Genomic DNA, 24,232 nt, shown 5'->3' with positions numbered 1-24,232 from the left:
ATGAACACAATCATTTAAAAATTACTGACTTCAATGAAAAGATCATTAAATTAAAAAACAATTCATTTTAAATGTAATGATGCACCATGTAAGTACAGGCAAACTTTAGGCAAATCCGCTTAAGCACACTAGAAACTGAATGGTGTTGCTTAACCCTATATCTCTGACAGTAAAACATATTTACATACGTGAAATATTGATCTCAAAGTATTTCTCCAATAGTTAAAACCTACTCTCAAAAACTTTACTTATTCTCCTAAAAGACTTTTTAATTGTTTAAGGTCAAAGAATCAAATATAGATGCAAAAATAAAGAACACCAAACTGCCTGTCTAAACCCACATATTAATAAAACCCAAGTGATTTAGAAAGAGCTTTATAAAGGGCTTTCCCATCGTCCAAAAAACCCTCCCACAAATTAATAAACTTTTCCATTGATTTAAAAGAGAAGGTATCAAAGTTTACTGCATATTTCTGATCAGGATACTTGAAATCGTCTTACCTTGGCAAGGATGTCTTCTTGTTCAGTTTTGACCCCAAACCTTGGGATGCTTGAATTAGTCAAACTGGAGCTGTGCATCAATTTCTTGACCCCACTGATCTGAGACATTGGCCTTTTCTTTTTCTCCTTTTCCTTCTGAGTTGGAGAAGGAATTTCCACTTCATGTTGCTTATCTTAAAAATTAAAAAAAAAATTCTTCATTTACTATTAATTCTACCTGGGTTTTTTTTATTGTAACAGGCATAATGGCGGATTTTAATTGATCAGTATATATTCTAGGAAATATTTCCAAGTAAAACTCCTTTTAAAGAAGTTGAGTATTTATAATTCGATGTGGACTTAATTTGATACTCTCAAACACAAAATTAAGCAAATAAATTCCACTGCAAAATAATTAACATCAAATGTATTCAGTGATTACGTCTTTTGAAAAACTTACGATAGCAGACTTGGAAAAGGCAAAAGACACCGGTTATTTCCACTGCTCATCGATTTCATTCCTATTTAAAATTCACTTAGTGGTGAGAACACTGCTCTTGCCAATTAAGAACTCCAGTTTCAATACCTACTTTGAAATGGAAGAAACTTCGTGCACGAATATAAAAACAGCACTAATGTGTGAACCTAATAGCTTCCTGAAATGGGTCATTCTGTGGGAGCATACACAGCGTATGTGAAGGACTTAGATTGCTACTGCTAGTTTACATTTTCTATACGATAGTGAGATGGGGGAATCATGCAATAAGGTTTTACGGGGAGCACAGAGTACCTCCAATATTATCTGATAACTAAATATCAGATTCACAAAAGCTAATTGTTGTTTTCAAATAAGACATCAGATGTCTCAGTACACTCATTCACTATTTCAAGACAGTGAGCTCCTTTAACTTGTCCTTGCACAGAGTGTGTGTTCAATAAATGCCTGTTTAGTGAATGTGCTAATTAGCTATTACGACAGTTTTGTTTTGAAAGTAAATTCAGATCAAGGATGTGTTCAAGTTATTGGTTTTCCTTTACTGCATTTTCTTTCTGTGGATGGAGGGTGGGGGAGTGGTGTCCCAGTACACCATACTGTCAGCTATTATCAGCAAGCATTTTTTTAGCTCTTGTGTTATATTTATCTGTCTCTCCAGTCTACCAGGCATGGTGCCCATTAGACTATCAACTCATTGAGTTTAGGGACCATTTCTAATTGATCATTAAATACCTAGTGCCCAGCAATGACTGGCATTTAACAAGAATTTGTTGAATGCATGAATAGATCTCTCTATAAGATACATTTTACTGTTGAGTACTTTGGAAAAACGGACAATATACAACTTTAATTCAGAGAATCCCTGAAGTCCTGAATAAAACAAAAAGATAAAACATATCCTTTGTCACCTTAGGTTCTAAAGCTTAGAGGCTCAAATTATTAATATGATGAATGAAAACAAATGGAATTCCTAACTCTTATTTCCAAAATAAGTTTGCACCCCAGTCTGCTTCCAAAAACAAACAATGCAAAAAACTTTAAAAAATTGCATTTAAATTGTTATTCTCACCTAAGAATGTGTTTGATATATACTCTGACACTTGATTTCCAGACCGACTCATTTCAGAGAGATGGGTGAGCTCTCGATTAAGCATCCTTTTAAACTGAAAAACAGAAAGATAAAATGAAATAACAGAAGAGGAAAGTTGAAGTGAAATAACATAAGCATATGTTAAGATACAGAAAATATGCCAAAGAATTTTTAACCTGTCCTGACTCTTTAGATCAGTCCCATCCAATAGAACTTCCTACAATGATGAAAAAATTCTATAATCTCCGCTATCCATCACAGGAGCCACTAGGCATATGTGGTTATCAAGCAATTGAAATGTGGCTAGTGCAAATGAGGAGCTGAACTCTGGATTTTATTTCATTTTAATTAATTTAAACTTCAATAGTTACATGTAGCTAGGGGCTACCATATTGGACAGCACAGATTGAGACACTCAAGGACGACATTAATTAAGGGGGAAAAAGGCATAAAAAATAACATGCATTATTAGTATTTAGAGAAGAGAAAAAAACTAATTTATAAACATACAAAAGGGTTGCCACACAATAAAACATGGTATGTTTTCATCAATTAATTTGTCATTAGCAGAAATGATAAGTATACTGGTCAGAGGTTAAAATGTAGTCTTTTCCCCCAAAGCAAAACTGAATAGATTTATTTGAGTACTCTCCCAGAACTATGGAGAAAATATCTGAATAGATACTATATGATATTTCCTTTGTAAAGTTTTTTCTAAGTAGGGATTTATTGGTTCTCAAACATTCACAGAATTTACCAATCTTCCTAAGTCCCATAAAAACAATTGAAAATTGACCTGTTCAATTGAAACTTCACTGCTTCACAATTTATTTTACTGGTGCTCCGGTGCCTATTTTACCCAAAGAAATTTGTCTACCACCTGGAATTTATCTACCACCACTACATGGCATTATCAAAATCCAGAATTCTCCATGACGTTATGCTTTTCCATCCATCAACTGCTTCTTTTTTTTTTTTTAACATCTTTATTGGAGTATAATTGCTTTACAATGGTGTGTTAGTTTCTGCTTTATAACAAAGTGAATCAGCTATACATATACATATATCCCCATATCCCCTCTCTCTTGCATCTCCCTCCCACCCACCCTATCCCACCCCTCTAGGTGGTCACAAAGCACGGAGCTGATCTCCCTGTGCTACGCAGCTGCTTCCCACTAGCTACCTATTTTATATTTGGTAGTGTATATCTCTCCATGCCACTCTCTCACTTTGTCTCAGCTTACCCTTCCCCATTCCCATGTCCTCAAGTCCATTCTCTATGTCTGTACGTCTGTGTCTTTATTCCTGTCCTGCCCCTAGGTTCTTCAAAACCATTTTTTTTTTTTTAGATTCCATATATATGTGTTAGAATATGGTATTTGTTTTTCTCTTTCTGACTTACTTCACTCCGTATGACAGACCCTAGGTCCATCCACCTCACTACAAATAACTCAACTTCATTTATTTTTATGGCTGAGTAATATTCCACTGTATATATGTGCCACATCTTCATTATCAATTCATCTGTCCATGGACACTTAGGTTGCTTCCATGTCCTGGCTGTTGTAAACAGAGCTGCAATGAACATTGTGGTACATGACTCTTGTTGAATTATGGTTTTCTCAACTACTTCAATTGCTTCTTAATGTATCTTCCTTTGACTTCCAAAATAACCCAAATAGACCTTTTAATATACCTTAATATTTCTCTTAACATACACTAACATACAGTAACTATTAGATACTTGATCCAAAAAAGTCACATATTACTCTAATATTTAGTAGCCTTTAAAATTTTGAATTTCCCCATAAATCCTCATTTAAGTCTGGAAAAAGAGAGTAGTGAGTTCATTGTTTAGTAATGTCTGAAATGTAATTCTAACTCAGTATTTAATTAGTTTATTAGAATTTTTTAAAAAATCTTGATTCTCTGCATAATTCATACCAAGGTGTTCTAATTCAAGATAATTTGGCAAATAGCTTCCAGAGTTAATCTTACTGACCACCTAGATTAGGTATAAGAATTTATCACTGTAAAGTACTGAGAGAGATCAATAAAAAATTTCAACAGACTTTTTTTTTTTTTTTTTTTAAGCGGTACGCGGGCCTCTCACTGTTGTGGCCTCTCCCGTTGCGGAGCACAGGCTCCGGACGCGCAGGCTCAACGGCCATGGCTCAGGGGCCCAGCCGCTCCGCAGCATGTGGGATCTTCCCGGACCGGGGCACGAACCCGTGTCCCCTGCATCAGCAGGCGGACTCTCAACTACTGTGCCACCAGGGAAGCCCTCAACAGACTTTTGAATACAAGAAATGCATATTAGCATTCTCTTGCAGTCAAAACAGAAGAACTGGCTACAACCAATAGAAATGCCTCTGGTTGTTTAACTTGCAGGTTGAGAGAGGTTATTCTCAAACTCAGGAACACAAAGTTCACTTTCTTTGTGTATTTTTTTTTATAACTTGCTCTGATTATAAAATGCATATGGGATATAAAAAATCTAGAAAGCTATATAGAAAAAATTAGAACTCATGTACAACCCCACTGTCCCACTGCTAATAACCATATATAAATAGCTATATTTCCTTCTATGCCTTTTTTTTCATTTGTATATATATATTTGTTGAAGTACAGTTGACTTAAAAATATCATATGAGTTTCAGGTACACAACAGAGTGACTAAACATTTTATAGATTCTGTACCATACAAAGTTATTGTAATTTTATTGTCTATATTCTCTGTGCTGTACATTCCATCTTATGATATATATATATATCTCATATATATGTGTCTGTGTCTCTCTCTCTGTCTCTCTCTCTCTCTCTCTATATATATATATAGACACACATACCTGGTGGAATATTACTCAACCATAAAAAGAATGGAATCTTGCCATTTGTGACAACATGGATGGACCTGAGGGTGCTATGCTAAATGAAAGAAGTCAGAGAAAGACAAATACTGTATGTTTTCACTTATATGTGGAAGCTAAAAAACAAAACAAATGATCAAATATAACAAAACAGAAACAGACTCGCATATACAGAAAAACTAGTGGTTGCCAGAGTGGGGGGCAGGGTAAGGGATAGGCAAAATAAGAGAAGGGGATTAAGAGGTACAAACAACCAGTTATAAAATAAATAAGTCACAAGGATGTATATATATTTTTAAAACTGGCATCATGTAGTGTACGAAACATGGGTTACTGCTTATTTTCACTGAGCATTATATATTATGATCTGCTGGGGGAAACATAAAATTTGGAACCTTCCAAGAATGTTCATGAAGACATTTCCAATAGTGTTCAAAAAATTTTCTGCTGATCTTTTTGTAAAGTTATGTTTTCTTAAGTAAATTATAGGCTATCAACCAGGAATGTATTAGATTATTTAACTCGTACTGGCACACAGTGGGTGCTCAACATTGAGTTCTTTCTATCTCCCAGTTTCCTGGGCCCTTTTATAGTGATAGCTGATTTTTATCATTGCAGGGCAAATGGATGGAAGATCTAACTACACTTATGCTCACACAAAATATATATCTAAATATCTAGCTCCCTTACCAATTCCAAAAAATAATTAGGGTATTATTCATATAAGAAATGGTCACCATGCTTCAAAAATATAACAATAATACCACACATAAGGCACAAAGGTAAGTAAATCCTGTTTAATGAATGAAATTTTACTCTTGGAAAAAATCTACTCTTTGGGCAAATATATATTCAAGAGAGTCTGCTAAATATCTTAAACATATATTTAATGAAATATTTCTTTGACCTGAATTGTCTGTGCTATGAGATAAAAGTTGCTATTAAGAACTGCCTGGTCATGACAAAGTCCTTTCTTAAAAGCTGGGGGAATAGGTAAGGCTATCAGCCACTCCTCACATTTCTACAGTGTGCTATACAGGAACCACTGTCCACCTGCCCTCCGTGAATTTCTCTCAATGTAACTAAAAAACGATGCAACCTCCGTGGGGTGTGGGGGAGTTGGTGCCCCTGGAAAAGTTAGATAGGAGCCCAGTTTTTCTATAGAGACACCTTCTAACTTGTAAGCAACCTGGTAGGAGGAATATGATGCCATACGCCCAAGCAGAAAAACTGCTTGGTATCTGCAGATATGCCACACAAATTATTGGATTTATCTGTCAGAATATGAAGAACGAGGTGTCTTTTCCTGTCAGTTTGATTACACAACTCATCAAAATAGCCAGTTGGTACAGATAACTGAGGCAAAAAAAATGCCAGTGGAAGGATTCTACTGTACAGACTGATAAATGACAGATTATATTCTACTGATTATTTCTGATTCATACACATATATTCCCAGACTACCCTTCTGCCTTTGTTCCAAACTCAAAAGCATGGGTGGAGAAACCCTTCATGGCACACTTATCTCCCTCCCACTTGTGAGGTGCTCCAAGGAAGAAAACATTTCCTTTCAACATAATTAGATGACACAATATTTTAAGCAGTCCTCTTTTTCCCAAGAGTATGGGAGATTTCCTAAAGACAATTTCCAGAGAGTCAATTAAGTTATAACGCAAGGGCACTTTCTAAGAGGAATTAATATGGCTTCCTTTTTGTGCTATTGATATAAAACATACAGTCCAGGGAAGCTAAATTAATAACCACAAAAATTACCATCAGAGTTTTCTCAACTGGTAGTTGCTCTTACAGTTTGGTCTTGGAGTGCACAGCAGGATGTGATAAGAACAATAAACTTAACCATTCAACAATCATTTTAAAACGTAAGTGGAATTTCTCTCATTTTAAGATAACTACATACCATTTATTAAGATAATGATATATAATTGCCATGAGGGGGAAAATGATTAGAAAAGGTAATAAAATGTACTTTTTCAGGAACACTGTTACGGGTTCTCAATAAGTGACAAAATACAGAACTGCTTTTCAAAAGAACTGGTTGCAAAATGCAGAGCAATTTAATTGAGCATTTAGATATCTTTAAAAGTGACCTCTAAATATTTTTGGCTGATGAGTTATTCTGATTGTTTCTGGTCTCTAAATAGTCTGAAATAATATGTAGAATTATTGTTGCAACAAAGAAAAGCAGAGGAAGATCTCTAAGTGAATGCTTTCAAATCCTTTGTTCTCATCATGCATCAGAATGTCTGTATGCAGCAAATTTAAAGCATAAAAGAAAGTGAAAGTGCAGTTGAATTGAATACTGTATATTGCTTTTTAAACTCCAGTTTTCCAATTTATGTTCTATATTTAAGACTGTGCATGAAACAAAATTAAATAATAAAACAAAATTAAAGTATTCTTAAATTTAATCCCTGTACTTCCCCCTCATGCCAATGTGCTACTGGGTACATTATATATCCTCTAGTATATAATTAAGAAAGTGGTAAAGTTTAAATATTAAGTAAATGTTTATTTTTCCCCACAACATTCTGCTAAAAATCATTTGAATATGCTGCACTGTGATACACTACAACTTTGGTGGATATCAGCATTAAAAGCTAAAATAAATACTGTATTAGCTATATAAAAATAAATCTTTCAAAATACATAATAAGACTAAATACATTTATATTGGTCCTTCCTAAGTGTTTTTAGCAATATGATATTAAAGGCATAAAGCTTTCCAGCAAACATTTTCTCAAAAAGCACTAAAATTCTGTGTTTAGATTCCTGAAGGTATTATTCATAATTATAACACAAACGTGAAGCCCTTTAAAAAGCTATCAAATATGAACTGTCTAAAAGCTAAGAAATGACTTCTAGGGAGACTGGAGGGAGGGGGCTTCTTTATTATTCTCCACATTTTTCTATATTTAAAAAACATTTTAAACTAAGAAATGGCTAGCAAAATTCAAATAATGAAAATTACAAAAATCTGGACCATCTAGATTTAAAGGGAGGTGGAAAATCATGACTATTCAGACAACTAAAACTGAAATAAGTTTGCTTAGAATGCGAGTAAATCTCACAGGAAAGAGGAAATTCTCCTTTAAGAAGAAACAAAGAAAATGCAAAGTATTACAATCTGAGCGTCCTTAAAGTAATGGAAAAGGATTCTTTAAAAATGTGTATTGTGATTTGTTCAAATATTCCAGAATAAATTCTAATTTCTGAAGTGATGCCTCCTTTAGGACTGAAAAAGGTTTTTCTACTTCAGGTTTCTATTAAACAGCTAGGATCGCCAGGTTAGTATTACCACAGGGCATGTGTAAGAAGCTTGCCAAGCAGGAACACAATCTTATTAAATGCAGTGTACTAATTCATTTTTTGAGATTAACAAAAATAGCAGTATCATATACATTTACATCTTCCAGTTTTACAAATAGAGGATCAAGTGTTCATTTTAATAAGATATCACCTGAAAAGTCAAGTAATGTCAACTTTAATGTCATCTAGAGCTTTATATCCAAAGGTGAAAAAAAACATACTCTTCATCAGGTAAAAGCAGTACAGATTTTTAGAAAGAGCTACAAATTAATTTTTATAAACTTTAAGTGCTACATACTAATTAGAGCCTATGTACCAGTTATAATTTAGCCCAAGGATTTATTTCCAATGAATTTAATTACCTTGATACTTAAAAGAATAACTCAAATTTATACCACATGACAGAAGAAACGCTGAACATTAAAAAGCTATTTTAACATGCAAATTATAACTAATAAAAGTTCTACAATTTCTCCTTATCTTGACCACTAAAAACCCACATTTCTTCTGTAGTTTATATCCAAGGAAAAAATAAAAGATTGCTTAGAAAGCTTAACTCCATTGTAATTTATTAAAATTATTAGTTATGTACTCAGAGTAATCAGGAGTTTACAAAGGCTAAATAAATCTTACCTTTATGTAGCCCCAAGATACTGACAGTAAATAGTTTGCTTCAGGCATTTTTGATTGATTATATAGAGAGACAATAAATTCTAAAATATGTGTATCTTCAAAACCTTGATATTTTAACAATCTCCACAAGCACAGAGTATGTAGGTTTTTAAAGATTTTTGGTAATTAAGTACACATAAGAAAGCCTCGCATTAGATCCCATCCAGTTGGTTTCCCATGGAATGCATTCCATTTGTAAAACTCCAGAATGCAACAGAATTCAACCACTATTCTGAATAAAGACAATTCATGTGATAAAGAATCATCTAAAGATCTAAGGGTCTGCATCTTTCTCTCCCTGAGCTCCAGGGCTTAATGAATAATGTATGTCAAGATGCTTAGCTGCAAGAAAGACTAGTTCTGTCAAAAGCTACCAAATAAGGAACTGCAGGGGAGCCAGGAAGAGTGACAAGAAACCCCTCCCATAAAACCCCAACTATGCACCAATCACACTGCGTCCCTGGGTCTAACAGGGCAGGGGGTGTGGACCAGCCCCAGGTTGCTCTGTGATTGGTTGGCAAGGGTGAACCTCTGGGGAGGAGGTTTCCTCCTCACCTCTGGTAAACGCCATTTAATAATGGTATCCCTATAGCTGAGGCTGCCGCATGAAAAGATGAATGGGCTTCCCCTCTCACAGTGATGAATAACCACCATAAAACTCTACGTAATTCATAGTTCATTCTTAAATAAGAATTGCCAATCCTTTCAGAGTCATTTCTATGAATTTCAATATTCTCTGATTTCTCTTCAAAATAAAAGCTGCTGTAAAAATTAAAATAAATAAATAAATAAATAAATAAAATAAAAGCTGCTCTAAAAATGGCAATCAGGCATTTTAATTGTCTCCCTCTGTCAAATCCAAAACAAGTGGTTTCCCCGGTAACACAGATATAGCTGAAGTTCCTTCCTCAGTCCAACATAACAGCATACTGTAATTATAAAATACGATTAATGTCCAGAATTCATAAATGGAAGTGATACATTTCCTCACCTGTGTGGCATTGCTATTCTCAGCTCCTTTTGTTTCTATTGTTATATATGGTTGAGCTCCACAATCTTAAAAATCTAAGGGTGGGGATGATTTATTATAAATCTGATTGTGGGGGAAAAAAAAACCCTGAGAGCTAATGCACTGTGTATGGTTAAAGAATGCAGTGTCCTGTGTACAGATTTCAGGATCTGTATTTTGATCAGAAGAGAACATGTTTATGATTGTGTAAAGGTATAGAGTGGCTCTTAAGAATACAGAATTGAGCTCAAGAGTAATCAGGCCTTTTACAAGAAGAGCTAAATAAGAAATCTCAATTCCTCTGGGAAAAAAGGATCTTTCTTATTTGGTTTGGGACGGCATTATTCTGTAACTTTTATACTAAAGAGGTCTTATGGATAAGAAATGAGGGGAATCTAGCTTTTACTCTATTTCAGCATGAAGTTCTGTCCATTCTACCTCCCCTCCATCTCAGTTTGTACCTACTGCTCGGCACGTCTATGACTTGCTGACCGGGTGACTGCATCAGGTATGTCCGTCTCAGACAGCACACCCTCATCAGAAACAGCCAGGTAATCCCTGCCTCTTTGAGCTTCTATTGGTCCTCTGCTGCCAAAGTCCTCAGCTGCAGTTCACACCCACTGTGTTCACTTCCTAAGTTCCTCTTAATCCTCTACAAAAGAAAGATGCTAAACCCCCAATACTCCACTAAAACTGCTTCTGGAAGAATACAGAGGTGCTCCCCTTTCACTAGTCTCTCATTCTCCTCAACTTCTCTGAAGCGTTCAACACTGTTTGACCACCCTCTCCCCTCTCCCTCTCTCCCAAGACCTGCAGCTTCTTTATGAAGGTTTTCTTCCCACTTCTCTGACCATACCTTTGTTGCCTTCTTCTCTTCATCCTCTAATTTGGGATATCCACAAAGACTCTCTCGGAGGGCCAACACTCTCTAACGACCACTTCTAACCTGAATTTTTGCACCTTATTTCCAAATGACTAAAAGATATTCTTCCCGTTGGAACGCCCTGCTAGTCATCTCAAACTTTTTCAAAATTGGTGGATCCATTTTTCTACTTAAAGCAGTGCTTATTATGACTACTCCCATTTCCTTCAGTGGGCCCATATTCCAGTGTCCCAGACTGAAATCTATGACTCTTTCCTGCTGTTCAATAGGTGTTCCATGTGAGTTGAACACTGTTAGATGTTTCATACAATGATACAACTGAATCCTTGAGTAACCCTTACGTGTTCCCCATCCACCCCGTACCTTCCCTCCACCAACACTGTTTCAAACTACTGTCTTCTACAGAATGCCTTTTCACTTAGTCTGTTCCTTTCATTCCCAGGCCCATCATCTAAATTCAAAGGCTTAAAGGCTGAGAGAAATGGAAGTACCTTCAACATCCTCTCCTCCAATTTCCTCATTTCCATATAACGGGATACCTAGAGAGACAATGATTTTCCCAAGTTCACCCAGATCCTAAGAACCAGACTCTGAGTTCAAATCCTTTATTCCCTCTTCTTAGCGTGTCAGTTTCCTCATCTGCAAAATCGTTTACCGTAGTAGCTGCTCTCCAAAGATGCCTCCTAATGAGCCACACTGCCCTACACTGCATCTGAGCTGGCTCGTGTAACCAACAAGGGATGCTGCCTGACTGTGGAGGCCGTCACAGGAAGTACTGCAGCTCTCACCCTGGCCTCCGTGAACATGCTGTCGGGCTCCCTGAGCCGCCTTGTAAGAAAGCCCGACTATCCTGAGACTGCCACGCTAGGAGGAAGCCCATGCTAACTCTATGGAGAGGCTGCTGGGAGAGGGACAGAGAGAAGCAGATGCGGAGGAAGAGGAGAGAGAGAGTATGAGCCAGTGTACACGCTCACATGGCCGGCCTCCAGCTCTGCCAGCCATGCCAGCCTGGAGCCAGACCTGAGAGTGAAGAATCCATCTCAGTCATCCAGGCAGTTGCCCCTTTAGATGACTCCAGCCCTTGCCACCATCAGACTGCAACCATATAAGGGACTCCAAGTGAGAATATTGAGCCAAGCCCCATCGACCCACAAAACGATGAAAAGTAATAAAAACTTGATAATTTAAGCCACTAAGTTTGAAGTGATTTGTTATATATAGAAATAACCAGAACAATTATTATGAGGATAAATGAGATGTTATACACAAAGCACTTAAAACATCATATGAGGACTTCCCTGGGGGTCCAGTGGTTAAGGACTCCATGCTTCCACCGCAGGGGGCACGGGTTCAATCCCTGGTCGGGGAACTAAGATCCCACATGCTGTGTGGGATGCGTGGTCAAACAAACAAAAAACCAAAAATCAACCCCAGCCCCCCAATAAAACCCAACATCTGATACATAGTGATAAACAGGTATTAGGTGATGATGATGATATCATCATCATAACTATTCCATGAAGGTGCCGACATACTTTAACTCCCAGGCTTATCCTTTTTCTAAAAAAACATATCATGTTTCCTTCCAACTGCATCACATCGTTCCATGTCTCAGACCCAAAACACTATAATTGCTTCTTAGCTCATCTCCTTTGGCTTTTCTCCTTCCAACCCCTTTCTGATCTCCACTGCCAGGCCAGCTTTCCTCAGCTCCAGCCTCAGCCTGCCACTCCAAAGCCAGTCACTGACGACTCGGCATCACCTGCTTCACCTTCCAGACTCCTCTGGCAACTCCAGCCTGACAGCCTCTGACCCTAATCCCCAACTCCAAGCCCATCTTCAACAGCTCTTTACACCCTTGCTCTGTTCCCAACAGGCTACTATTCCACCCATCCCTACAATATGGCAGATGGTCCCATTTTCCTATCTTTACTCACAGAGAATTCACTGCCTAGAGTACTCTGCTTCTTTTATTCCATCTACCTCAAGCTGGTCTTTCAAAGTCAGATTTAAATCATTCAAAGTACATATCAAAACCAAATATTCCAGCCCTTCTCCAAACTCTAACTGTTCTACGCTCACTCCTTTATTTAATAATTACTTGTTATTCTCCTATTATATTCCAGACACTGTCCTGGATACTGGGGACATAGCAGTGAACAAAGGTTTTTCACCTGGAGCTTACATTCAACTAAGTCAGTAAATATATAATATGTCATGTGATGGTAGGTGCAATAGAGAAAAAGAAACGATAAGGAGGGTGTTAGGGATAAAGATTCCTCTCTTATAAGACGATCGGGGAAAGCCTCTTTGATGAGGTGACACACACTGAGACCTGAAGAAAGAGAGGCACGTGGATATCTGGAAGGAGAGGGCGTCAAGTGTTGGGTTTGCCAAGGGCAAAGGCCCTGAGGCAGGAGCAGGCCTTGTGAGCTCTCCCAGAGCAAGGTAGGTCATACAATCATTTAAATCCTAACTATGCTTTATGGGGGTTCTCAGCCATATCAGACCTACTGCTCCCTTTTTGTATCCATCCATCAATCTGTTTTATTCTTTGATGAACTTCAAACTAAGTGACTTCTTTCTTTTCGTAACAAGTACTTTTTATCCTGAAATTAAATTCCTAAATGCTCTTCCTGCATACACACTTTAGTAAATAAATACATACATACTAAGTAAATCCTTATATAGATACTTAAAAAAAAACAACCTAGTATAATGGCTTATCAGTAACATAATGGTGAAGAAGAGTAATTTATATTAAACACTGCAAAATATAAATACTTGTACAGAACTACATTTAAAAAATAATAAAAGAGTCAAAAGCTTATATTTTACTATCACTTACTAGCTGTGTAACCTTGAGAAAGTTATTTAAACCTTCCATACTTCAGTTTACTCATTTGGAAAATGAGAATAATAATAGTAACTTCCTTACAGGTTGTTGTGAGTTTTAATCAGTACATACACATAAACACTTAGCACACCACGTGCTGTGTGTTTGCTCCGATTCTTCTGATGTGGAGAAATCACCATGAATGTGAAAGCAAAATGGAAATAACTACAGGAGTGCTGTAGTGGAGGGATGATCTTTTTCCTAAGTGGTGAATGGCTCTTGGAAAGGTTTTCAAATGTAACAAAGTACCATCCTTCCTCAATATACACTGTGGTTGCATTACTCAAAAATTTAGTGTGGATTAAAACATGCAAAAAACATTTTGCATTTATATGTAAAGAGTAGTTGTGTTCTAGGCTCAGATAATCGTGAGTAAATTTTTCAACCTACGTGAATGGTTGCTGACACAGAGAAACACTCCCTGGTGAAGGACTACCCCATGTATTCTAGGATGTCAAGCCTCCCTGGCTCTGTCCATGAAATGCGGGGAGTACAGTCCCGTCCGTGTACCTGAAATTTCCTCAATGTTCCCCAGTGTTAAGTAACACTGTCCTAGTTGCTACAACTGCCTTGAACTTTGTCTCCTCAACCAGGGTGGAGGATGCTTGAGGCAAGAAAGACATTCTTTCTTTATATTTCCCGAAGTAGATAGAGAGCCACAGGCACAAAGAGATTCAGCTGTAAATCCCTAATTTGCTATAGCAGGGGGAGATAATAGTAAGAGCAGAGGAGTAGCAGTAGTAGTTGTAGTAGTAATAATAATATCAAGTAAAAAGTACCAAGGAAGGTTTCCATATTTCTAGGGAATAAGAAATCTTTTTTTTTAAAGCTCTGAGCCAAATTAAAATTCATTTAATTATTCCCATTATAAGAAGCAGACTAGAAGCTCCTTCCCATTGCCACAGTTGTAGAGCCTGCAGAAAGAAATCTAGACAACCCAGAAGAGAAATATGGATGGAGCCCGAGAGATACAATGTTTATAGACAGACTTGGCTTCTGACAGTTTTAATGGGGAAACCGTAACAGGAATTTTACAGCATTTATTAGGCACCTACTTTGCACCAAGTGCTTTATATTTATATCTTATCTCTAATCTTTGCAACATCCTGGGTAGATAGATATCATCCCCATTTTAAAGAATGAAAAGACAGACACCCTTAAATAGTCAATAACTTGCCCTGGATGTGGCAGGGCTGAGATGAGAGTCTAGGTCTCTTTGTCTTTGCTCTTCATGGTGGATGAATAGCTCGTCATATAATTAGGCTGATTCAAACTCTATGATAAATGGTATGAATTTAGGAGTGGATTCATTTATTCTTAATCCTTGTGCTGATTCCACCTACTAACTAGTGCAGTCAGGAAGCTGGTGCCCAGAGAAAGACAGGCAGCTTCACCTGACAGTGAGACCTACTTGTGTGTGCGGGTACCATGTGAACAAGACACAGATGCCCTCACACACAGGGAGAACTCAGGTTTCCTGAGTTTCCTCTCAAACATCCAAATGATTTCACACGTGAATGTGTGTGCATGTACCAAAATAGAAAAAATACATAATTTTCTGTAGCATTCAGTTCTCTTTTCCTAATAATAATCTTCAGGATCTCTAGGTGTCACTCCTATTTTATTCTTCATTTCATTGGTCCTTAAGCGATACCCCAAGCAATCAACAACCTTTGTGGACTATTTCAGGATATTTAAAAATCTGCTGATGGAGTTGAGTCTTTGATATACTAACACATGCTGGCATCACTGCCTCTGCAACAGAGGTCAAGAGAGAGAAAACATTTTTGAATAGGGAAAAAGAAAAAGAAATAAACCAAACTGTGAGAAAACTGAGGCTCAGAAGGTCAAGTGTTTTAGCCCAGGTCACAAAGCCAAAGTAGCAGTGTTGGGATTTGAACGCAGGCTGTCTGGCTTCAGAGTACTCCAGATTGCCAAAAAAAGTATTTCAGGCATTAATCTGCATTTACCCTAGAGTCTGTAAACACTATATCTATTAACATAATAAATCCTCAGCTATATAATCTATTATTGTCTTGAAATATTTAAAAATTAGTTAAAATAAGTGTTATTAACTCTTAGATTTCTCCCAGCTAAGGGATATTCCTGGCAACAGCAGTGCTTTTGGTAGAATTTACACCTGAAAATAGTTTATCCTATAATCAGTTATATTTATTTTACACCTTTCTGCTTAGGATCAAGTTCTGGGAGTTGTTATTAATCAAGAAGCAAATCTGTATAAAGTAGGCTCTCACATATCCAATACTGCTCGGCTAAACATATGCAAATCTAATTGCTAAAAGACCCTGGAAGAATTCTGAGGTAAGGTTAAACTTCAGATATTAAATACAATAACGACAGCATACCAGTGTCTCTGAAATCACTGAGTGTTCTTTTGCTTTCAAACGCCTTAAAAGTAGTTTTGGAGGCAGACAATGATCTAGAAGTAATTGACAACCTGTATTTCAAATAACAGAATTTTAAATCTATTTTTACATTATAAAAACGACACTTTCTTTGATTAATGCTAATAGTACAAAAACAACACAAGTAAATCCACTAAATCTGTTTGTGTTTACTGCCCTCTAGTGATAAGGGATCCAAATGCGATTTAAAGAACAGCTCTGTTCTTGAAGAGCCATCACATTTCAGAAAATGAAAACATGTTTTATAAATATTTTAGAGGCTTGAGATTAAGAGGAACTCCTGATTGATTTGGGGTTTTTTCAGTTTTTGTTTTTTCAGGTTGATTTTTTTGAAACCTAAACATCATCTGAAAAGCTAAGAATCATTCTTTAATTAACCTGGTTAGAAAGTTTTCACCAAAATATAGTTTTATTTAAAACAGGAAAAACCTGTAACATTTACTGAGAAAGAAATTCTAATATAAGAAAGCTTATTTTTGTTGAAAGGTTCCTTAAAGCTGAAATAACATGAGAACTGATGTGATAATACCTTTATTTAAATTTCTCTTCCACATGGGCTAACTCTCATTAAATGTTAGCAGAGTATCCTATAATTGTTAATACAGTTTGAATCATACAGAGTAGATACATAGTGTTCTCTGTTCATAACTAATTAGTAAATCTAGCTGAAACCACCACGCCATTATCATCATCATACCTACCAAGGACTTCTGTTTCACTGAAGAATAATTAAGGCAATGAATGGGTATACAAGCCTCACATAAAGGAAGCGTCCACAGAAATAATCTTGCATGAAAGGGAACTTCCTACTTACAGAGAAAATGAGGACCCCTAATTCACTTAAACTGTCCTAATACCAATTCTCCATGTTTATGATGACTACTATCATCACCACAAAATACTTAGGTACCGCTCTGTACCTCATGGCATGCTTTGTGAAAACAATTTAAACAGAGAATACCTGTCTTCTAAAGCAATAATAAAAAATGCAAACAGGCATATTTCTGTAAATCCATATTCAATCTTTTATGAACATCACTTTTAGATGTGAATCTTATAGTAATTTAAGTCATAAAATTTGGCCAGGATGCAGGGAAAATGGAATCTCTCACACATTACTGGTGGGAATGCAAAACAGTGTAGCAACTTTGGAAAACAGTGGGGCACTTTCTTATAAAGTCAACAAGAACACCGACTATATGATCCAACAATCCCACTTCTAGTCATTTACCCAAGAGAAATGAAAACATGTGTCCAAAGAGCTACGTATAAATGTTTCTAGAAATTCTATTAATAGCAGAAACCTGGAAAAAGCCCAGACGTCAATCGACTGGTGCATGGATAAATTGTGGTACATCCATAAAATGAAATATTAGAAAGCAATAAAAAGAAACATTAATAATACATGCAACAAGCTATTAATGGATGAATCTCAAAAGCATTATGAAAAGTGAAAGAAGCCATTAACAAAAGGCTATATATACATACATACACACACACACACACACACACACACACACTGTATGATTTCATTCATGACATTCTGGAAAGGCAAAACTACAGGGACAGTCAGATCACTGGTTTCCAGTCACTGGGAGCAGGGGAGGGGAATGACTACAAAGGAGCAAGAGAAAACTTTTTGGGTGAGGGAAATATTTTATATCTAGATTATTGTGGTAGTTTTACCATTGTATAATTTGTCAAAAAACATTCAACTATATCTTTAAAAAGTATATCTTATCAATCTGTAAATTTTACCTGACTTTAAAAAATGTTAGGTGATGTTATCAAATTATTTTAATTCCAAATTTGCTTAACTTTGCCTAAAGAAGAAGGAAAAACTAAAATCTGAAGCATAGTTCCATTGGGTAAAATAAGATTTGTACCCTTCTAAAGACAGCCACCGTAATATTCCAGTCTAACATGCATATGTTTGTCTAAAATCTGTGCCAGCTTTGAATAAAACAATATATAGTAAATCCCTAGTTACAAAGCCTTTAGGCAATATAATAACCCATGAAAGTATTCTCATAAGTACTAATAACATTTTAATCTTAATCCTTTAGAATGACGTATTCCCTAAAATACTTCAGGCATTTTCCTGCTTTCTTAAACAAACCAAACTATCTTAATTTAATTATTTTATGGTGACCCTGGGCCACCATCATTCACTCATCTCTGAAAAGTCAACACATGTTCATTGTAGGCTCATTCTACTCCAAGCACTGTGCCAGCTGCTAGAGATAGAAAAATCCAGTAAGGTGGGTAGAGTAGCCTGCAGAAGCTGAATAGTCCCATTGCTGTATTCTTTTTGAGTCCTTCCGTTCTTTTTTCATGGGTTTTAGTTTTTTCTGAGTCCTTGGTTGTCAGCCTGTTCTCCTATGGTCAATATATCTGCCTCCTTATACTCAATATAGCGTCCCTTTCCCCTTTCCGTTATGACGGGTTTTTGTCTAAGGCAGCATTTCCCAGAACGCGTTGTAAAGAACAGTAATGCCATGTGATCATTCCCAAAGAAGACATCCAGTGTCAAACTTCTGACATAGTGCTAACCTTCTTGGAAGTTGTGTACTTTAGCATATTAAAGGCTCTGCCGAGACCCATACTACGTAACTTTGTTTTATTTTGTTTAACTTAGTATTTCTCAAAATTATTCCAGTACTTAATTCTGCTCCCTTCACATTTATTAACAAGCAAAAACGAACAAAAATACCAGGATTTCATTGAAAATTCTTGTGGAAAGTAATGGTCTTTAGCTATCAAGTAATAAAAATGTTTAGAATGGTTATTCACCTACTCAACAAATATTTACTAAATGGCTACTCTGTGCCAGCATGAGGGATATAGTACTGAACAAGACAGAAGAGTTCTCTGCTCAGTGTAAGCCTTGGACTCTTGGGGCAAAAAGACAAAAAACAAGCAGACAAAAAAAAAAAAGAGTGACAAACATGCTGGATAAAAGAAAAGGGCGTAACATGATACTGTGATGGTAGACTATTAAGTAGTCAGGAAGGTAATATCTGAGATGAGATACTGATGACTAGAAAGAGCTGAAAGATTTGGACCAAAGCACTCTGAGCAAGGGCTAGAAAAACACAGCCAGCATGATGGAGGATAGGTATGCGGAATGAGATTAGAGATGGGTCAGGGCAAGATCATGCGGTCCTTGCAAGCCTTCCAGAGGGGGTGGGGTACCACCAGAAGGTTCTGAGCAGGGAGTGACATGACATGGTTTACATTTTAAAAACTTGCCTCTGTAGAGGATGGCTCATAGAGAGGCAAAAGCAGATAGAAGAGGAAGAAGCATGGAGGAAGAGTTGATAAGACTTGAATGCTGGAAGTGAAGAAATAAGAAGAATCAATTCCTAGACTCCCTGCCTTGAAAGGATATTTGTGCCCTTTGCTGTGGAGAAACCTGGGGGAGGTAAAGATTTGGAGGAGGATAAAGAAGGAGAAAGAAGAGTGCTATGAAGTTCTTCAGAGTTCTGGATGAGAAAAGCTATCCGATGATGGAGTGGTGAATATACAGTTACTTTCAAATACTCTAATGACATTACATTAGGATAGACCACGTTCCTCCAGATCTTTTAATATGTTTTTAGAAGAGCCAAAAAGAAAGGGCATCAACGGATAATCTATTTTTAAAAATCCCATCCTCATAGCAAATTATTAATGTGAAAGCCTAAGCAAGGTCACGCAACATAACCAAAATTAGAATCTAACACTCATAGCTGGCAATATTTTTATTAAAGTGATATGTCTTCTTTAGGCATTTTTGGAAGGAAGACTTTACTACAGGCAATCATAAACACAATTAAAAATTGTGCAATAATGGGAATTTTTTTTTTTTTTTTTTGCAACAGTGACAGAAGAGTAGAGTATGAGAATGATGAGAAATACGATAGTATAGGGCATTGGTTTCTCTAGCTGGCTTCACCTGAGTTCTAATCTTGACCCGGCCTCTTATGAGCACAATAATACACAGCAAGCTATTTAAGGTCTCTGGGTTGTGTGGAGAATTGGAGTTAATGAAAGTCATCTAGGACAGTGTGTTAAGTAGATGTCAGGAACGCGATAAGTTATTTACATTGGGACCAGAAACACTGAAACTTGTCCTAAGGAAAACAATCTGGTTAAAACAGCTGTATGAAGATTCCTAGAGTAATATCTAACCAATTGCTTATGCAATCAATGGTTTGTCTGAAAACTATTAGAATCACTGATACCAGTGGAAAATGCTTTTGGAGATATCAAACAAACAGGGATAATTTTCTCAGGATGCACTGACCTGACAAATGCAAGGACATCCCTTCAGGTTTCAGGACCAAATTCCAATCTCCAGAGGAAAAGGTAGGTACAACTTTACAGGTGCCTTCGAATCAAGGAGATCAAGCCCAGTACCAATGAGGATTTAAGATGCTAATCCTTTCAATCAGCAAATATTTAATTAGCACCAACTATGTGTTAGCTACGGTCCCAGGTACTAAGGAAAGGTCAGTCAGCAAACTGCTCTGAAGTGCTTACTTAGTAGTGTGTGGGATTCAGAAGGTAAACAGGTGTGCACAGTAGCCATCCCACCTTCCTTTTTTTTATATATAAATTTATTTATATTACTTATTTTATTTTTGGCCGAGTTGGGTCTTCGTCGCTTCGCGTGGGCTTTCTCTAGTTCTGGCGAGTGGGGGCTACTCTTTGTTGCGGTGCACGGGTTTCTTGTGGTGGTGGCTTCTCTTGTTGTGGAGCACGGGCTCTAGGAGTGCGGGCTTCAGTAGTTGTGGCACACCGGCTCAGTAGTTGTGGCTCACGGGTTCTAGAGCGCAGGCTCAGTAGTTGTGGCGCACGGGCTTGGTTGCTCCGCAGCATGTGGCATCTTCCCGGACCAGGGCTCGAACCCATGTCCGCTGCATTGGCAGGCGGATTCTTAACCACTGAGCCACCAGAGAAGCCCCCCACATTCCTTTTATGAGCCTTCCAGAGGCTGGACATGTGAAAAATCCATATCCTCAATGCCCTTGCAGCTAAAGTTTCAGATGTGATTTAATTTCTTCCAATCAGAACCCCCGCTCCTTCCCACAAATTAAACAGCTGTCAATCTAATTGTTATTTCTTTGTAGATAACCTGCCTCTTCTCTCTGGCTGTGTTGGGATCTATTTGTTTCTGTGATTTCTCTGGATGTGAGTTTCTTTTAAAAAAATTTCCTGTTTGGAATTCACTGAACTTCTAGAATATTTCCTCTTCCCATTCTCTTTATTCTCTCCTGGAATTCAAATTAGATACATGTTGCCATTTTGCTGGAAAAGGAAGTCTTGTCATATTTTAAGTGTACTGTATTTTATCTATAAAATACAGTGTAAGGTTAGATAATTGTCATTAATACTATAGCAGTCATTTTTATTCAAAATACTGCTTTTAAACAATTTTTTAAAATTAAACATGATTATTCTTATATCTTGAGAGTAAATTACTGGCACTAAAATATTTGAAAAACAAATTCAATTTTTCTAATTGCCCATAAACTAAGATGCACCTATATATTCCTTCTAACAAAGCACTTAGACCTGAAAACCTGGTTAAAAAAAATAATTTAATCTATTTTTATTCATACTTCAATAAAAATTGGTATTAACCACCATGACATTTATTCTTCTAAAATACCTGTCTATATTTGTATCCTTCGGAGGGGAGAACGTAAAACATTTTGCCTCTGGGAGTAAAGATAGTAGGGAAAAGCAAAATAAAATAATACAACTAAAAACCAGACAACAAAGTCTGTTTTACTTGACCTTCCAAATGTGAATCTAATGCCCTGTGAGACAGCACGTCAACCATACACATGAGGTGAAGCAGGCTCATCAAACAGAGGACAGTGCTTGGATTCTGCGTACTACGTCCATGCTGGAAAGCCCCTCTGAAGACATCTAGTCCAACCTTCTACCCAGACAGGAGTCCTACATAATTAAGGTCCACCTCTCCTGGATTTCTTCTACTCTTGTGTAAGTTCATTCCACGTTGGGTGAACGAATGTAGTTTTAAAACATTGAGATGATATTGAGCTAATGATCATTTGCTTACATCAAGCTAATACCGTTCTTCAAAAGCCCTTTATAAACCCCTCAAAGTTGATTTGACTCTGGACGCAGCAGATGAAAAATAATACGGCTCAGGGCTTTTATTACAGAAGTTGCAACAAACAGAAGAGTAGTTCACATCCTTAACTAGTCACATAAAAAAAACCCCAAACAACCCAATCTAAAACTGGGCAGAAGACCTAAATAGACATTTCTCCAAAGAAGATATACAGATTGCCAACAAACACATGAAAGGATGCTCAACGTCATTAATCATTAGAGAAATGCAAATCAAAACTACAATGAGATATCATCTCACACTGGTCAGAATGGCCATCATCAAAAAATCTACAAACAATAAATGCTGGAGAGGGTGTGGAGAAAAGGGAACCCTCTTGCACTGTTGGTGGGAATGGAAATTGATACAGCCACTATGGAGAACAGTATGGAGGTTCCTTAAAAAGCTAAAAATAGAACTACCATACGACCCAGCAATCCCACTACTGGGCATATACCCTGAGAAAACCATAATTCAAAAAGAGTCATGAACCAAAATCTTCATCGCAGCTCTATTTACAATAGCCAGGACATGGAAGCAACCTAAGTGTCCATCAACAGATGAATGGATAAAGAAGATGTGGCACACATATACAGTGGAATATTACTCAGCCATAAAAAGAAACGAAATTGAGTTACTTGTAGTGAGGTGGATGGACCTAGAGACTGTCATACAGAGTGAAGTAAGTCGGAAAGAGAAAGACAAATACCGTATGCTAACACATATATATGGAATTTCAGAAAAAAAAAGTCACGAAGAACCTAGGGGTAAGACGGGAATAAAGACACAGACCTATTAGAGAATGGACTTGAGGATATGGGGAGGGGGAAGGGTAAGCTGGGACAAAGTGAGAGAGTGGCATGGACATATATACACTACCAAACGTAAAATAGATACCTAGTGGGAAGCAGCCGCATAGCACAGGGAGATCAGCTCGGTGCTTTGTGACCACCTAGAGGGGTGGGATAGGGAGGGTGGGAGGGAGGGAGACGCAAGAGGGAAGAGATATGGGGACATCTGTATATGTATAACTGATTCACTTTGTTATAAAGCAGAAACTGACACACCATTGTAAAGCAATTATACTCCAATAAAGATGTTTAAAAAAAAAACAACAACAAAACAAAAACCAAAGCCAAAAAACAAACAAAAAAATACTCCAGGTCTTACAAACAGTGATCAACAGTTAAACGTGAGCAATTTCAGCTGGGGCTGTCACTTTCCCTTAACAGCTAGGGAAGCAAGCATGTGAATCAGAACATATGAACTTCCATTTGGGGTATTAAGAAAACTCACCAAACAGATGGCTTTAATAGAGCTTCCAGAATACCAGTTCTAATAATTCATATTATATGGGTCTCTAAAACGCATAGTAGAAAATAGTAATGGCTAATATTTATTGATTGATATTGATAAATATTTATTTATTGTCTACTATGTGTCAGGAATAGTGCTGAATACTTGCCTGGCATCATCTCATTTATTCCTAATACCAATCCTATGAGGACTATTATTATTCCCATTTTACAGATGAGCCTGAAGGTCTTAACCATCAATTCTGTACAGGCAACTCCCAGGTCGCCTGTCTTTTCACCAGAAATCCAGTCACGACAATTGAAGGCCTATAGGATATTTCTACTTCGATATATAATTTCACTCCAATTTCATGTCTAAAAATTTAACTGCCATATTTTCCACCCCACTCTCTTCAAATAACCTTCTCTTCCTGATTTTCCAACCATAGTTCTGTTATTACTTGGGTTGAGAATTTCATACTTTCCTCTGGCTGCAGTGCCTTCCCCCGAAAGTCTGATATATCCTGCCACCGTTCCTGCAGTCTTTCTCCTAACCATTCCTTTCTTTTCCTTCCCATCGTATTTCAGGCCCTCCTTACTTATATGCTTAATTCCCTAACGGATTTGTTTTGCTTTCACTATTTCTCCTCAGTATGATCCA

General features: G+C 37.1%; 1 protein-coding gene across 6 annotated transcripts in view; it reads right to left on the bottom strand.

The window, feature by feature from the left end:
- PDE4D (phosphodiesterase 4D) overlaps positions 1 to 24,232 on the bottom strand; it is a 1,268,462-nt gene that overhangs the window by 12,190 nt on the left and 1,232,040 nt on the right. For all 6 annotated transcript variants that reach the window (XM_027101064.1, XM_027101065.1, XM_027101068.1 and 3 more), the window contains 2 exons: positions 2,046 to 2,139; positions 502 to 674 (listed from right to left, as the gene is read on the bottom strand). In XM_027101064.1, coding sequence (XP_026956865.1) covers positions 502 to 674; positions 2,046 to 2,139 — 267 coding nt within the window. The remainder of the gene's footprint in view (positions 1 to 501; positions 675 to 2,045; positions 2,140 to 24,232) is intronic.

This window comes from Aethalodelphis obliquidens, unplaced genomic scaffold (assembly GCF_003676395.1).
Source record: "Aethalodelphis obliquidens isolate GAN/ISIS:26980383/991018 unplaced genomic scaffold, ASM367639v1 scaffold4, whole genome shotgun sequence".
Lineage (NCBI taxonomy): Eukaryota > Metazoa > Chordata > Mammalia > Artiodactyla > Delphinidae > Aethalodelphis > Aethalodelphis obliquidens.
This window is presented reverse-complemented; position numbering and strand designations above follow the sequence as displayed.